At 39.7% G+C, this 16,320-nt stretch overlaps 1 protein-coding gene across 10 annotated transcripts in view; it reads left to right on the forward strand.

Moving 5' to 3' along the window:
- Positions 1–16,320, forward strand: part of Pdlim5 (PDZ and LIM domain 5) — a 163,642-nt gene that overhangs the window by 107,890 nt on the left and 39,432 nt on the right. For 8 of the 10 annotated variants that reach the window (XM_075981206.1, XM_075981210.1, XM_075981205.1 and 5 more), the window contains one exon: positions 13,270–13,457. In XM_075981206.1, the coding sequence (XP_075837321.1) occupies positions 13,270–13,457 (188 nt within the window). Of the gene's footprint in view, positions 1–6,866; positions 6,987–8,850; positions 8,983–9,811; positions 9,944–13,269; positions 13,458–16,320 lie in introns of those variants that run through there. The other 2 variants (XM_075981222.1, XM_075981217.1) reach the window with 2 other exon arrangements.

Consider the following 16,320-nt stretch of genomic DNA (forward strand, 5'->3'; position numbering starts at 1 on the left):
AAGAAAGGTTTGCTTTTGTGGGGAATTCATTCTTGCATAATTTGCATAGAATTTCTTAAAGTCTGAATGAGTGAAATTAGCTTGTTACTAATGGAGCTCTTTAGCATCCTGTAGTCTACTTTCTTTCCTCCATCCACTACAGATAGTGGATGGTTTTATTATAATTAATTTAGTAACTATACTAAATGAAATAGTTCAGAAAATTTTCATAAGTAATTTTAGGACATATTGTACATTTATTGGAAAGATTATGCAACTTCTACATATGAAATAATGAGAAAACATGTTCTTGTCTTACTAAAATCTTAATAGTCTTTTGAAATGAAATTAATGTTACAAGTTAATAAGATCATGAATTATGGAAAAATTACTTCCAGAACATTAAATGCTATGGTGTGAATGGAGTATAACAAATAAAGGAAAAGGTAGTTTACAAAGATACTTGAGAGAGATCCCAAAGTTCTCTTGGGTAATTGTAGAGCCTGCAAAGGATTTTGGATATTGCCCTAAGTACAGCAAGTGTCCACTGAAGTTTTTAATACAAAGAATGATATGAAAAAAAAATAAGGCACTTTGACTAAACCAAGACAAGTCTAGATTGGGCAGAATTTGGTAAGAGTAAAGTGAGAAAGAAAGTAGATAATTGTTCCACTACTGATAAAAAGTGCTTAGACTGTATGGAGAAAGGATGATGGCTATGCTATGGAGCAGGAGGATGGATTCAAGATGCAATTTCAAGGTAGAATAATAGGGACATGGTCATAGAACTTGAGGTCATGGTGGAGGTAGTGTATGTACAAGGTTTCCTTCCAGGTTTTTGATAAGAATATGGCCATCAATTTGGATAACATATTTTGGGGGCCGTCTTAAGAGTTTATTTTGAAAAAAAGTTAATTTAATTTTGATATCAGGTACACTATTTAAAAGTGAACTAACAACATAGGCTGCTGATGACAGATCACTAAGATAAAGACACTGTTTTTTTTTCTTTTTTTTATTTTATTATTTTTTATTGGAAAAAAAAGTTCATACAGTATATTTTGATAATTTTTCCCTTCCCCAAACTCTTCCCAGATCCCTCCCACCTCCCTACCCACCCAACTTTATATTCTTTCTCTCTCTTTCTTTCAAAAAAAAAAAACAACCAAGAAACACAAAAATGTAAATCAAAACAATCAAGTGAGAGATCAATAAGACAAAAAAATGCCAAAATTAAGTAAAATGAAATTTAAAAGTCCACAAAAATACCATTGAGTTTGTTTCATGTGGGCATGAGTCCTGCTCTGGAGTGTGGTTGATAGACCCTATTCAGTGACATTTTCTGTGGCTTATATGCTCAGGGACACTGTGCTGCCGAAAATTCTCTTTACCCAGAAGGTATTAATTGCAGATAGCGTCTTTGTTAAGGGTGGGAGCTGCTGTCCACCTCTTCTCAGTGGAACTCCATCTGGCTTGAACCCTAACGGTTCTTTTTTTTTTAATTTATTTATTTATTAAGGATTTCTGCCTCCTCCCCGCAACCACCTCCCATTTCCCTCCCCCTCCCCTGATCAAGCCACCCTCCCTCATCTGCTCAAAGAGCAGTCAGGGTTCCCTGACCTGTGGGAAGCCCAAGGACCGCCCACCTCTATCCAGGTCTCCTAAGGTGAGCATCCACACTGCCTAGGCTCCCCCAAAGCCAGTACGTGCAGTAGGATCAAAAACCCACTGCGATTGTTCTTGAGTTCTCAGTATTCCTCATTGTCCTCTATGTTCAGCTAGTCCGGATTTATTCCATGCTTTTTCAGACCCAGGCCAGCTGGCCTTGGTGAGTTCCCGATAGAACATCCCCATTGTCTCAGTGTGTGGGTGCACTCCTCATGGCCCTGTGTTCCTTGCTCGTGCTCTCTCTCCTTTTGCTCCTGATTTGGACCTTGGGGTTGTAACAGTAAAGACACTGTTATATTGAAAGAATATAATGCCGTTCCCCAAATTATATTGCCGTGACAGTGACCTCAAGAGTAGGAGTAGTCAGTGAAATACTGGAGTATGGCCAATAATGGGGTCATGGCACTGCTACCAGAAGAGATGAACTGGTCAGTTAGATCAGATACCAAGACTAGGTAAATAGATGATTCCCCTGTGTAAGGCAAAAGCAGTGCCAAACTCATGCAGACAAATTAGAATTGTAGAATGGGTTAGCACTGCAGACTTCCAAAATGGAAACATTTTGGGGTCGTTTCATAGTGTTATTTATTTAACAATATTGAACTATACATTAAAATGATGATAGCACACACATGTTTTGTAGTTTTTAACTACAATAAAAACATGATAAATACACTTTTTTGTTGATTTGTTTTCCAAAGACTGTCTCTCTGTGTAGCCCAAGCTGTCCTAGGACTTGTTCTGTAGACTAGGATGGCCTTCAACGAGGTTTACCTACCTCTGCCTCTCAAGTGCCGGGAAAGGTGGACACCACTACCCACCAGCCTGGTAAAGACTGTTATTAATCCAGCTTAGCTATAATGAACTCCTTAGTGGCCCTGGCAAGAACATGGTTTTATTGGGGCAGAAATGTGACAAGTGGTGAGTAGACAGTTATTTCGTTTGACTGTAAAAGGGCATGGAAAACAGGAGATAAAGGTAGTTTGTTGTTGATGATGATTTCTTTCAAAGACCCCATGGCGTTTTGACATGCCTGGTGTGGGAGGAGAGTTCAAGGACTGTGCTTGAGAGAAAAGAAGGAGCTGGAGAGCACAGCCTAAGGTTACTAGACAGATGTGCTGGCTGGAGGCCGGAAAGCTTTCTACTCCTTTGGTCTGCAGAGTGGCAAAGGTGGTCATGACCGATTTGCCTCATAGAGTATTAGCATGGCTGCTAATGGAGACACTTAAGCCTGGTTGCAAAGAAACACGCAGTCCACAAGTAACTGAGAAAAGCCGTCTAAGGCTGCAAGCTCGTTCCTGCAGATGTGTCTGGGGGCAGGAGCACCAGTCCCCTGGTGGGAACCAGTACTCATTTAAGCAGTAGATAAGGCAGAAAGCTAGACCGCTCTAAGTCTGCTATAAATCAGAACTTTCAACTCTAAGAGGAATGAATTTTAGGGATGTCAGAGAGAGAATACACGGTGATGTCTACTCCATATTAAGTGCAGTAATTTAAAAATCCCCACGAGTCTTTATGGAGGCTGGCTAAATAATAGATAGGACACTCCCCAAATACATTGTTCATAACCTCAGAAATCTGGCTTTTAAAAGTATCATATATATTTTATAAATTTTAATCCTCAAATATTTCACCAGCATGGCTCCTAAAAGCAGGAGAAGAATTCTTCAACCCACTCTTTAAAAAGTAAACTCTTTGTGTTTAAAAAGTAAACTCGCAGTCCTGAGTTCCTTGCTCGTGCTCTCTCTCCTTCTGCTCCTGATTTGGACCTTGAGATTTCTGTCCGGTGCTCCAATGTGGGTCTCTGAACTCACCAAGGCCAGCTGGCCTGGGTCTGAAAAAGCCTGGGATAAACCCAGACTCGCTGAACATAGTGGACAATGAGGACTACTGAGAACTCAAGAACAACGGCAATGGGTTTTTGATCCTACTGCACATACTGGCTTTGGGGGAGCCTAGGCAGTTTGGATGTTCACCTTACTAGACCTGGATGGAGGTGGGTGGTCCTTGGACTTCCTACAGGTCAGGGAACCCTGATTGCTCTTTGGTCTGATGAGGGAAGGGGACTTGATCAGGGGAGGGGGAGGGAAATGGGAGGTGGTGGCGGGGAAGAGACAGAAATCTTTAATAAATAAATAAATAAGTAAACTCTTATTGTTAGATGGCATATAAGTAATGAGAATTAGTGATAGGTCTCCTAAAATTGAAGGGCTTATTATAGTATAGAATACATTCTATGTGCATGGTTTTCAAATCCTAGTCATTTCTTTGATCATGTATCTTTCTCTAGGCAATAACATTTGATTAGCTCTGGATTGTAACATGTCGTTAGAGGTACAAATGTTCTAGGACAAATACACATATCATGAGTTCTGTATTTGAAAATAGGAACTTTCATTTATTCAGTTGGTAAATATTTAATTGTTTATGCTAAGTAATTTACTTCACTTTATATGGATAAATATCACGGGTTCTCAGTTTAGGAAAATTTTTGTTTGTTGAGGGAATCTGACTTTAAACAAATTGGCCGCACAAGCAGTACAATATAATAACAACACCTTACATGCAGACAAGTACAGAGTGCTGTGAACACATGCAGCAGCGACAGCATCACAGAGGAGGGCCTCATCCTGAGTTTACAGGAGGCTTGGAGATCAACCCAGGGAGGCGTCGGAAAACAGTGGTAGACACTAGTAGAATTTGGTCTGTTTCAGGAAGAAATGTAGGGAGAGAGGGGGGGAGGGGGAGAGAGAGAGAGAGCACAAGCATGGGAAAGGAGGGAAGGAGGAAGGAGGGAGGGAGGGGGAGAGAGAGAGAGAGAGAGGGAGGGAGGGAGGGAGGGAGAGAGAGAGAGAGAGAGAGAGAGAGAGAGAGAGAGAGAGAGCACAAGCAGGAGGGAAGGAGGAAGGAGGGAGGGAGAGAGAGAGAGAGAGAGGGAGGGAGGGAGAGAGAGAGAGAGAGAGAGAGAGAGAGAGAGAGAGAGAGAGAACAAGCATGGGAGAGAAGGAGGGAAGGAGGGAGGAGGGAGGGAGGGCTCAATGAGAACCCTGGAGAACAGCTAGCATGGTCAGCTATCCTCAGCTCAGTGCTGGAAGATTTAAGCAACACATGATGAAGTTTGCACTTTAAAAGGGCAATCTGATAGCTAAGTGCTATTCTCTTTCTCTGGGACAAAGCTCAGCATCTTTTCTTTTCTTTTTTTTTTTTTTTGGCTTAATAAATGTCCAGATCACAAACACTTTGAGTTTTGTGCGTAATATAGTGTGCCATAATTTCTCAACTCTCCACAGAGTATGAAATAGCCAGACATGCATAAATGAAGGAGCTTAATGGTATCCCAATAAACTTTATGTATATATGCCAGAATATGAATGCCATGAACTCTTGATGTGTGAAGTCATGAGAAATGTTCTTAATTTTGAAAAAAAAAGTTTGGTGCATGCCTTTAATCCTAGCACTCAGAAGGCAGAGGCAGGAGGATCTCTGTGAGTTCGAGACCAGCCTGGTCTACAAGAGTTAGTTCCAGGACAGGCTCCAAAGCTACAGAGAAACCCTGTGTCCAAAATCCCTACCACCCCAAAAAAGTACGAAAATCATTCTTAGTTTGTAACCTTGCGAAAGGAGATGGTGGCTTTTTTGTATTTTATTGTAGCTTTGCTGTAGTTTACTAACATATAATTTTTTATCTTTTCCTGTACCTCTCATGATACTTTTTAAAAATATGGCACGTTCTTAAGTTGTTTCTAGTTTTTCAGCACTCTAGTAAAGAGATGACTTATTCTAAATGAAAAAACTATAAGTACTATAAGTACTCCTTTTCTAGTTCTTTACCTTACTATTACATTTTCCATGGACGAATCAGTGTAATATAGCTGGCCTATTCCATTTTTCCACATATGGGATTTTAAGAAAAAAGGTAATTTTGTCTTTTTCTTGTTTAATTCCTTCCAGTGTTAGATTTGGTGCTTGCTTGCATTCAAACCAATACTTTGTTGTTTTCACCTTTTCTTTACCTGGTAATATCTTTTCTAAATTTAATTTTATCATCCTGTAGTCATTAAAAAAACACAATGAAAAATACTACAACAACCATACATGAAAGTAGGAGAGAGATTTAGGAAGGAGTTTGGTGAGGGCACATAAAAGCAGGTAAGGGATGACTTTGATCAAAGACCATCTTTATATTATATATTTATATGAATATAATAATAGTTAAAAGAGGGATTATAGAATTGAGAATATCAGTAGAGTAAATTGTATACAAGTGTTATAAATTTTTTAAAAAGATTTATTTATTATGTATACAATATTCTGCCTGCATATGACCCTATAGACCAGAAGAGGGCATCATATCTCATTATAGATGGTTGTAAGCCACCATGTAGTTGCTGGGAATTGAACTCCTTTGGAAGAGCAGCCAGTGCTCTTAACCTCTTAATTAAAAATTTTTAATTAAGCAAAAAGCACCAAGCTGCTTGCAACTGTTGGCTGTATAATTGGATAAACTGCTTTCTTTATATACATCAAGATGAATACCATCCACATGATTTGAGATCTATAAAAAAATGTTTTACTTATTCCTGCTTGCTCTTTTCTTGTATATTACCCAAGCCAGTGGAAATAGTAAGAGCAGACTTGGTCCAAATTCCATTTGAACTTTATTCTGTGTGCAGAGTTAGACAACTTAATAAGTTCTTGGAGCTGAAGTTTTCTTATGTAATTCAAAACTGCATGGTCACTGAATGGGAATTTCCACCCACCTTTCCATTTTAAGCATAACCTTTAATCACATGACTGTAGCCATGTTGAATGATTTGGGAGAAGAGCAGTCATCATATGGTGTCAGAGACAGTATTTGTTTTGATTTGTAGGTACAGACGTAGACAGTAAGAGCCAACTAGAGCAGTGGTTCTCAACCTTCCTACCGCTACAACCCTTTAATACAGTTCCTCATATATTAGTACCCCAACTATAAAATTATTTCATTGATACTAATAACTAATTTTGCCAATGTTATGGTTTGTAATATGGTTTCTGATATGCAGAATATCTGATATGTGACCCCAAAGAGGTCTCCACCCGCAGGCTAAGAACCACTGAACTGGAGTATCCCAGATAGGAATTACTGACACTTAAATAACGATATGCATGGTGAACATGGTCTCAACTTTTCATTAATCTTTCCTTTGCCTTGTCCTTTTTCACTTCTGAAAACCTAGGTTTGACAGTTCTCTGGAAGACCTACTTAAGAGCGGACCTCACCCACCTGCAACTGCCCACGTGTTAAATATTCGTAATCAAATAGCCACACTTTCTAAAGTAGCAGCCACTTACTCTAGGTAGAGTTCTTTTCTTCTCGGTTGTTTCTGTTTCAATGCTGGTGATAAATCTAAATACTAAACTCACTGAAAATGAGAGCACGATCATGGATTAAGGAGCTGATGTCATTATTCTTTGTGTGCTTTGGTTTGGTTTTTAACTTGTAATATAGAATGAGAAAATCTGTGTCTTGTTTATGCACTTTGTGATTTGCTAAATGAACTGAGTTTGGCTTAAGTCTGTTCTTAAATTCAATCGTGTATCTCTAAAAGAAGAGAGAGATGTTTCAAACTTCCCAGACATGTTCTCAGAGTATAGAGGAGAAAGATACTACCTGTAAGACGTTGATAATTCTTTCATATTATTCCTTTTATCATTGGATAAAGGAACTTCATTAGTTTCCTCTTCTCCCAACTACGGGATGGGTTAGCTGATGTATTTTTAGCTGACTATTTTATACCATGTTTCTATTTATTACTCACCATCACTTTTCCCCAGTGGCAACTGCTGACTCTAAAGAGAGTGATTCAGAAACCCAAACAAACATTAAATCACTAGGTAACTGTTCATCTTAGCACGCTTTGTCATTCTGCATAAAAAGCATCTTTATTTTCTCTCCTGGCCCCATTCCTCTTTTTCTAACGATTCATAGCTGTTCAAACTTAGCCACACAGTTCCATTTCATGGATTACTTAAAAAAATGTGTACATCACATTTCTATATAATATGTTAAACTGACTTCCTGTAGTTTCTTCACTTTTTTTCCCAGTGGTTTATAAAGCTATGTCTGTGGAGTTGGGTGCTTCCCAAACTCTTTAGAAGAGATTGTAGACCTAGGCCCGCCCTCACAGTTTCCTACAGCTGTAGCCTGTGTTGGGGTTTGGCCCATGATGTGTTGGAGGTGGTCATTGTGTCACAAACTTTTAAGACAAAAGTAGTTAGAGTGTTTTGGTAATGTTATTAGTAACTTACACCCAAAGAGGAAGAGGGAAATCCCACACCATGTTTTATAAGACTATCCTGTTTGGTTTAAAATGAAAAAAAAAACTTAATTAAAATTTGATAACCAATTTTAGGAGTACATTCCTATTGCTGGAATGTAATTTCCTGACCATATATTTTATTGTTTGAAAAAATAAATCCTTTAAGTCTTAAGGACTCTTCTGAATATGAAATTTTATCTCATTTAAAAATGTTACAGAGCTAACTCAAAATAGAAATGGAGAACTTCACAAAGAAGGGGTTGATTTGTTACTTATTTTCTTGTAATTTATATTATTTATATTATTGTATAATGTTATTTATATTCTTGTAATTACTGTTTATTTTTTAAAAGAGTCTTACCATCCAGAATAATTCAACCTAGATTATTTTAAAGTTATGTCTTGTTCATGTTAATAAATGTTGCTGCTTCTGAACGTGTAGGCAGTTCTGCTTCTAAAAACACATGTCATTAAAATGCCATGTCCTTGATGTACATCTACTCCAAGACAACACTTCTCATGTAAAGCCTGTTTAGGAAAATCTCCTTATCCCTGCTTATAGAAATCCGGTGTTTATTTTCAGATTCAGTTTCTACTTTGTTGTATATGTGTCGCTCTTCCAATATGTGTTATATAATATCAATGCACTTATCATAGGAGGGGGTATAATTGATATTTTAGTGTGCTTGGTGACAAACAGTCTGCCTTAGGTAGGCTCACACATTTAGTTTAAATGTCTGGAATTGGGGACATATAAGTAAGTGCCTAAACACTAGTCACTTTTAAATGAGTGGCTCACCTTTATGTCTAATACTGATCTAGAGTGCGTGCTGACTTGTGTTCATTCTGCTGTCTTTTCTTACTTTCATTTCCTCTTCCTCTGTCTTTCTTTCCCTATCAGTGTAAGCAGCTCTACAAGGACTGTAGAAGGTTCTGGAACCTTTTCTGCCTTCTCCCCTCCTGCTAGATACAGTGCTGCAGTTGTCAGTGGTGCGGCTGCCACTGTGTCTGCTGCTCTTGCTGCAAAAACCAGGTAGAATTGTGAGTGTTGTGTCTGTCTGTGGTCCCAGCAACCTCCAGTGTCTGGCAGGAGAGAACAGACCTGACCCGTGCAGTTGTAGGATTCTGTAATGAGCTCCCCCTCGTGTGGTGAGCATTTCATATAGGTTGTGGGTAAATCCATGGGACTGGAGAATGTTCTTTAGTTGCTCCCTGTCTCTTTTTGCACGGCTGCCACTTGCGTGTGTCTCCCAGGTGTGCCCACTATTATGGAAAGTCTTACAGACTTTCATAGCTTTCAGTTGTGGTTGAGGCGGAATCAGAAAGAAATCACGTATCTGTTGAGGCTATCTTATTCCACAGCACGGGTGAACTGAAGCCTAATTGCTCTCTGAAGCAGCCCTTCTGTGATCTTTGTTTCTATGTTACTCCTATCACATTTATTGGTTTAAATGCTTTTGAAAGTCAGCCTTGAGTGACTGTAGTGAAAATTTCAACTTTTTTTTTTTTAAGATAAAGTCTCTCTGTATAGTCCTAGCCATCCTGGAACTCATAATGTCTACCAGATGGCCTCAGACTCACAAAGATCCACCTGACTCTACTTCCTAAGTACTGGGATTAAAGGTGTGTGCCACCACGGCCAGCCAAATTTCATCAATTTTATTTCAATGAGTAAAATAATATAATGAATTCATAATATTTCTATTCATTCTTCTCCACTGCTTTGCATTGCTTTTCTCTCTTCCTCCTTCCTGTTTATCTCTCATTCTTAAAGGAAATATTTCAGATCATAGACTGAAAACCCACTTTCTTCTGTGGATACTGCGTGTTTTCACTGAAGCCCTTCTCTGAATGCTTGCCAGGCTCTCCGGCCCTGAAAACTCCCAGTCCCTAATGAATGCACTTTGCATCAGCACTGTTCCCAAGCTTCTAGCTTTTTCCTGTCTTCAGTTCTCCGAAAAGTCAAGTGGCTTTATCCATGTTAAGGAAAGCAGGTACTATGGGAAGGAACATGGCGCATGGCGTGTGGAGGTTTGCTTCCTCTAACAACGTATTAACTATGGTAACAGGCCATATGAGAAACTCAAAGAACTCTTTATCCAATTTGAGTTAGCTGCAATTTCAGTGTAATGCATTTTAGTGTACATGCATGCTATTTTATTTGCTCATCAACTCACCTTTCAATCCTCTGTGATATCTTTTACTAGCACATTTGATGTTTGGTATGAAGTTATGAATGTTTGAACTGTAGTGGAATCCTGACTTTTATCACATGACTATAGCTGTAGTACTTCTTCTAGAAGCTTGAATGGTTAAATATAAAATACTATATTATAGCCATTTGCCATAGAGCCCAGAGCTAGGTGGATATCATTCCTTTTGTCAACTAGATGTAGAATTTGGGTGCCTGCAGAAGAAGGTGGAGAGGGTACCTGTTGTACGAAGTCTGGGTGGGGAAGAAGTAAACATAGTACAGAGAATAAGGCTATCCAGAGCCCATAGTAACGCAGCAGCAGGAGAGCTGATTTAGGCATATAAATTACAGCCGAGTCTCACAGACCTTGACCAACATGCTGGCAGCTCTCCACTCTGTTAGTGACCATGCCCACTTCAGTGTTTCCATCGTCTGCCTGAGTGCCTCTCAGTTAACAGGGCTGTCGCTTTGTAAGGCACAGGGTTTGTGCTTTGAGTGTGTCCATATTAGGATCGCTCCCTTTGTTGAACGGCATCCATCTTTCTGAAGATTGTATTTATGAGTAGTACACAACAGATAACTGTGTATCGTCAGCCACATAGATGTGCAAGGGTTGCCAAGGTCTTTTCATACCTCGGGCCGTCTAGTATTGCTCCTTCTGACAACCAGACTCACTAGCCTTGGCATTGGATTCCTGTCATCCAGTTTACTGCTTCACAGATTTGGCAGGTATCCTAGAGGTGAATTTTAATTTCTTCAGATGATAATATGGTAATGATTTGGACTTGAGTATTTCTGAATTTCATATTGGATATAAGCTCCTTTTTAAGAGTTTCAGTTTTCTAGCTCATTATTTTTATGATCCACGTGAGTAATTTAATCTCAGAATAGAAAGTTCCTGTGTAAAGTATTTTAAAGCTAATTTATTGGCATGATTAAATATATTGAAGATAGTTTTTTCATGATTTGGATATGTTTATTAGCCTTTCATATGTTAAGCTCACATTCTATACCCTAAATAGGCCGAACACCTTATATTTATTCTGTTTGGGTTGCATGGGCTTTCTGTCACCAAGTGTAAATTGCCTTATTTAAAGTTTAGATAGATAGTAGTCTCTGGAAGTAAAATAATGGCCTATCCCAAAGCCTTTAAAAGATGATCATTTATCCACTATTCAGTAATCTTTGAACTTTTTCCGTTAATGTTTTTGTGTTGACTTTAATGTGTGTTCAACATTCATATTAAGTGGCACTTTTTTACTATTTATAAGAATTATTAAAATTCTTAAATTTTTCATTGTATAGTATGTGTTATCATCTAGCAGGTTTTAACTTCTCACTAAACAAATAAGGAATCATAGAAGATGGTGACAGTATTAAACTTAAATTTGAGAAAATAAAAATAAGGAGTGATATTTCAATAAAATTCAAGTATTCTATGATTTCTCAAAATTGTTTAGGGTCGAATATTCTGGACTACACCTAGGTTTTTATTTCACTATAGGAACCCACATGATTCCTATGCAGCCATTCACATGACTGTGAGAGAGAGACAGAGACAGAGAGAGAGACAGAGACAGAGATGGATGGAAGGAAGGGAAGGAAGGAAGGAGCAAAAGAAACAGGGTTCTGGATGAAACCTGAGCCTGCAGGGACCCTTTACTAGTGGGCTCACATGAACAAGTTTGATTCCTGCAGCAGGAGTCATAGCATATGTGCACAGCAGTGTCTGCTGCGGAAGCCCGTTAGAGATGGAGGAAAGGTGTTATTGGGGCATAGTACATTAGTCTCTCTGTCCCCAAATGGGGCCAAAATTCTAGACTCTAAATGAAAACAGGTATCAGCATAAGCCATATTGCTTACACAGTTTCAGACAGTGAGACACTCGTCATTTACAGATAGTTTTATAGCATTGTAGGGGACAGTTTGCCCAACCAAATTCCCACATGCTAGCTAAGGCTTTGCAAATAGACCTTCCTAAGGCTAGGCTAGGCAGTCACATATCTTTCATGCTAAAAGTTAACTGAGGTTCAAGAGGCTTTAGGGAAGAAGGTACTCTCAATCATTTGGTAATTGAGTGAGCAGTGAATCTGAAGTGTAACTGAAGTAATCATACATTGTATAATGTATTTTACTGAAGTCATTTATAAAGAATCTTATTTTTGGTAGTCTTTTCCTGTAGCTGTGTATTTCAATTATTGAAAAAATTAAATGTCTGTGCATAGAATTATTTAATCTGTCTATATTAAAACATATAATGTATAAAAAATAGTCATGTATAAAAAATTGGAAGTTTATTATTGTTGTTATTGCTATTATTATATGCCACAGTCTAGAAAAAATAATCACTTTGACGTTACTGTGTGATTCCAAAGCTTGGATTTTATAGTTTTGGGCTCTTTAAGTTATTACTCTGGATATACATGTATGATTATAAATATCAAATGGTTTGGTAACAAAAGCTACACGATCCTCTAAACTAAGGTGTTGATAGGAATAGAGGGGAATCCACTACTGCAAGGACTGCTTATATAATTTTCAGTAGTACAATTTCTTGTAGACTTGTTAAATAATTTCCAGCATTCAGAACAAATGTTACCTGCTTCTTTTCCTTCTTGACAAGTAGAAGCCCTTCATGATTTCAGAATTATTTTTGTATTATTTGCATGTAAAGCACTGGGCTTCCTTGTGGTATCTTCATTTAGACGTGACTTTTGTTGGTTTCCCTCTCTGCTCTTTTACGTCTCCCCACTGACACGTTCCACCACCAGTGTCCTCTCCACTTTAACATCACGTGTGTTCCATTCACTTTCAGGGTTCTCTTTTTTTTTTTTTTCGTTTTTTTGAGACAGGGTTTCTCTGTGGTTTTGGAGCCTGTCCTGGAACTAGCTCTTGTAGACCAGGCTGGTCTCGAACTCACAGAGATCCGCCTGCCTCTGCCTCCCAAGTGCTGGGATTAAAGGCATGCGCCACCACCACCCGGCTACAGGGTTCTCTTTTTTAAAAATAAAAGCTCATCAGTATTTTGTTTTTCTTAAAGCTCTAATAGATCTGGGAAAAAAAAAGAGTCATTGCTAAATTAGATTGTGCCCCCTCACCACAGCTATCTCCTTCCCTTCCCTACAGTAGCACTCAGGAGCCTTCTCAGCAGTCAGCATCACCTGGAGCTTCACCTCTGAGCAAGTCTGAGAGCTTAGAGACCCCAGGTTCAAGCAGGCCAGGTGTGGCTGGCCTCAAGACGGCTGCTGCCTTCAAGCCTGTAGGATCCACAGGTGTTGTCAAGTCACCAAGCTGGCAGCGTCCAAACCAAGCAGGTATTTTTTTTTTAATCTTACTTGTGGCTTTTCTTTGAAATTATGAAAATGTGGTCTAGCGTGTACAATAGACTTTCCTAGTGAAACCATCCTCAACCTTGCAGGTTTAGAAGAACTATAAAGAAAGTCAGTGGTGGCTTTGCTCTTCAGAGTGCCTCGCTGTCATCCTCTGTGCCTCATACAGCTGCCCTTTGCTTGTTCTGGAGAAGTATAGAGCACAAGGCCAAAACACTACAGATAGGGCATTTACATCCTTAACACCCAGCACCTCAGTTCTCAGTCAGAACTCTGAAATCACCCACCTCTCTGACCCTTGGTCTTCTGATACATAAAATGCAAGAAGTCTAAACCTTACTTACTGTTTCTCCAACATAAGCAGCATTTATGGTTAGATCGCAGTAGCAGCTCTCTTAGGAGTAAGGATGTAACTTAGTCAGATCCTTACTACATCAGTCAGGAGACCTGATCCAGAACTCACGTAGACAAAACTTTCATAGTTGTGTGTGCTTGTAACGCCAGCATCAGGTCTGAACTGAATTGAAAAGGGAAGGTCCCTAGCCTGCCTGGCCTGCTCAGCAAGTCGCAGGCTCTCTCTCTCTCTCTCTCTCTCTCTCTCTCTCTCTCTCTCTCTCTCTCTCTCTCTCTCACACACACACACACACACACACACACACACACACACACACACACACACAGGAGGGTCCCTAGCACCTGCTAGCTTGCCCACGCAGCCTGCTCAGCAAGTTACACACACACACACACACACACACACACACACACACACACACTAACTCCCTCCCTCTCTCTCTCTCTCTCTCTCTCTCTCTCTCTCTCTCTCTCTCTCTCTCCCTCTCCCTCTCCCTCTCCCTCCCTCCCTCCCTCCCTCCCTCCCTCCCTCCCTCTCTCTCTCTCTCTCTCTCTCTCTCTCTCTCTCTCTCTCTCACACACATACACACACACACACACACACACTAACTCTCACACACTCCCTCTCTTAAATGAAGGGTGAAACTACACAAAAATGTGGCCAGCCCCAATTCAGCTTCACACCTTCTTGTTTTTTCCCCTTCTCCTGGATGATGGTGTCACATAAGTTCTTTTTACTACCTGGCCATTTTTTTCAATCTTGTATCTAATGATCTCAAGTATCCTTAAGCCCATTGACATGTTTGCTGTGCTATGATAACAACAAATGCAGTGTGTCTGAACGTGTGATTTCCTACCCTGGGCAATGGCACATCCACTCAGTCATCAGCAGCAAATTGTGAACTTTGGATCCCACTCCTAATTCTCACAGTAACTGATGTGAGCTGGCTGGCTGTTCTAGTATTTATCAAGCATTTTTTCTCTTTTGCCATGAGAGCTGTTGCTATGTCTCAGACCCTCATTATTGTGTTGCTACTTAACGTACTTTGTAACATGCTGTTGATTCTGTGGAGAAGCTAAAAGCATTTTTTTGCCCCTCAGTATGCATGGAAGATTGAGCAAAAGCTCACTTGCAGATGCACAAATCCCTTATTGTAAATGACATAATATTTGCATTCCCTGATGGCCAAAGATGTTGAACACGTTATTAGCCATTTGTATTTCTTCTCGCAAAGAACTCTTTTCAGTTCTAATGCCCATTTGGGGGTTGGGTTACTTGTTTATTTGATGTTTAGGGTTTTTTTTTTTGTCTGCTCTAGAGATCAGCCTTCTATTAGATCTAAAAGTGTTTTCTTGTTCTGTAGGGGCCCCTTTACTTGATTGGAGATTTCCTTTAATGTAGAAAAGCCTTTTAATTTCATAGAATCCCATTTGTCAGTTCTTAGCCTTAGTTTCTAAATAGCTGGAGTCCTATTCAGGAACTCTTTACCTGTTCCAGATCTTTAGTGTCCTCCCTGCTTCTCCTATTAACCAAGAGCAGTCCCAGGGTTACATGCACAAGACTGACACTAGACTGGGCCCCTCCCTATTCTGGACTGGTTGAAGGAGGCTCACGAGGCCCCGCCCACCCCTTCCTGGGAAGCTGGCCACAGTTAGTGAGTTGCTCTGGATGGGCACACTATCTTTGTTAGTGGTGTCGCCACTAATTAAGTTGGCCATAGTCGAGTAAGTGGTCCTCCACCATGTTCATGCTTCCAGCCCTTGAAGCTCAGTGAGTCCCCAAAGGATACCTTCATGCTTCTGCTTTAGCCTGTTGCTAGGTCACCTACTCAATGCAGTGTAAGGAATGTGCAAACACTGCTGCACTGTATTGTTTAGGAAATATGGTGTAGATGGTTAGTACATACTTCTTTTTTCCACAGACATTTTTTACCCATTGTTGGCTGAACTTGCCAATATAGAAACTTGAGCACGGAGAGCTGGCTGTGGCTGTGCTGTGATGGAAAGAGGCTAGGTGATTGCATGTAATACAGACTTCTTTAAAAGAAGTTAGACTGCTGTATTATTTCTAAAAGCAAACTGCTCAGACTAATGCTGGCTGCTGATACCTGTGGGCCATGGAGATGGCATGGGCCATGGAGATGGCAGAACCCATTCCTTTGGGAGGAAAATGTGATAAAGCATAGCCGTACTGGGTTATTTACATTTATTTCAGACCTTGTCTGATGACAGGGACTCACTGTAGTTACTATATATGTGCATTTAATGCCAAAAACAATTTTAAGAAAAACATGGCTTTGATGTAATTGGAAGGTGACAGGACATTGCCTTATAAAATAAAAAGCACTAAATTCCTGAGGTCAAAACTGAAGTGCAGATAGAAGACATAGATGATGTAAAGTTCAAGTAAGAATCCCTGGAGGAAACAGTACATGAAAATGACCACAAGAGGGCGATAGAACCCTTCTCCAGTGAGTCTTATTAGAGCATAATGAAA

The sequence above is a fragment of the Microtus pennsylvanicus genome, chromosome 7, assembly GCF_037038515.1.
Source record: "Microtus pennsylvanicus isolate mMicPen1 chromosome 7, mMicPen1.hap1, whole genome shotgun sequence".
NCBI classification, from domain to species: domain Eukaryota; kingdom Metazoa; phylum Chordata; class Mammalia; order Rodentia; family Cricetidae; genus Microtus; species Microtus pennsylvanicus.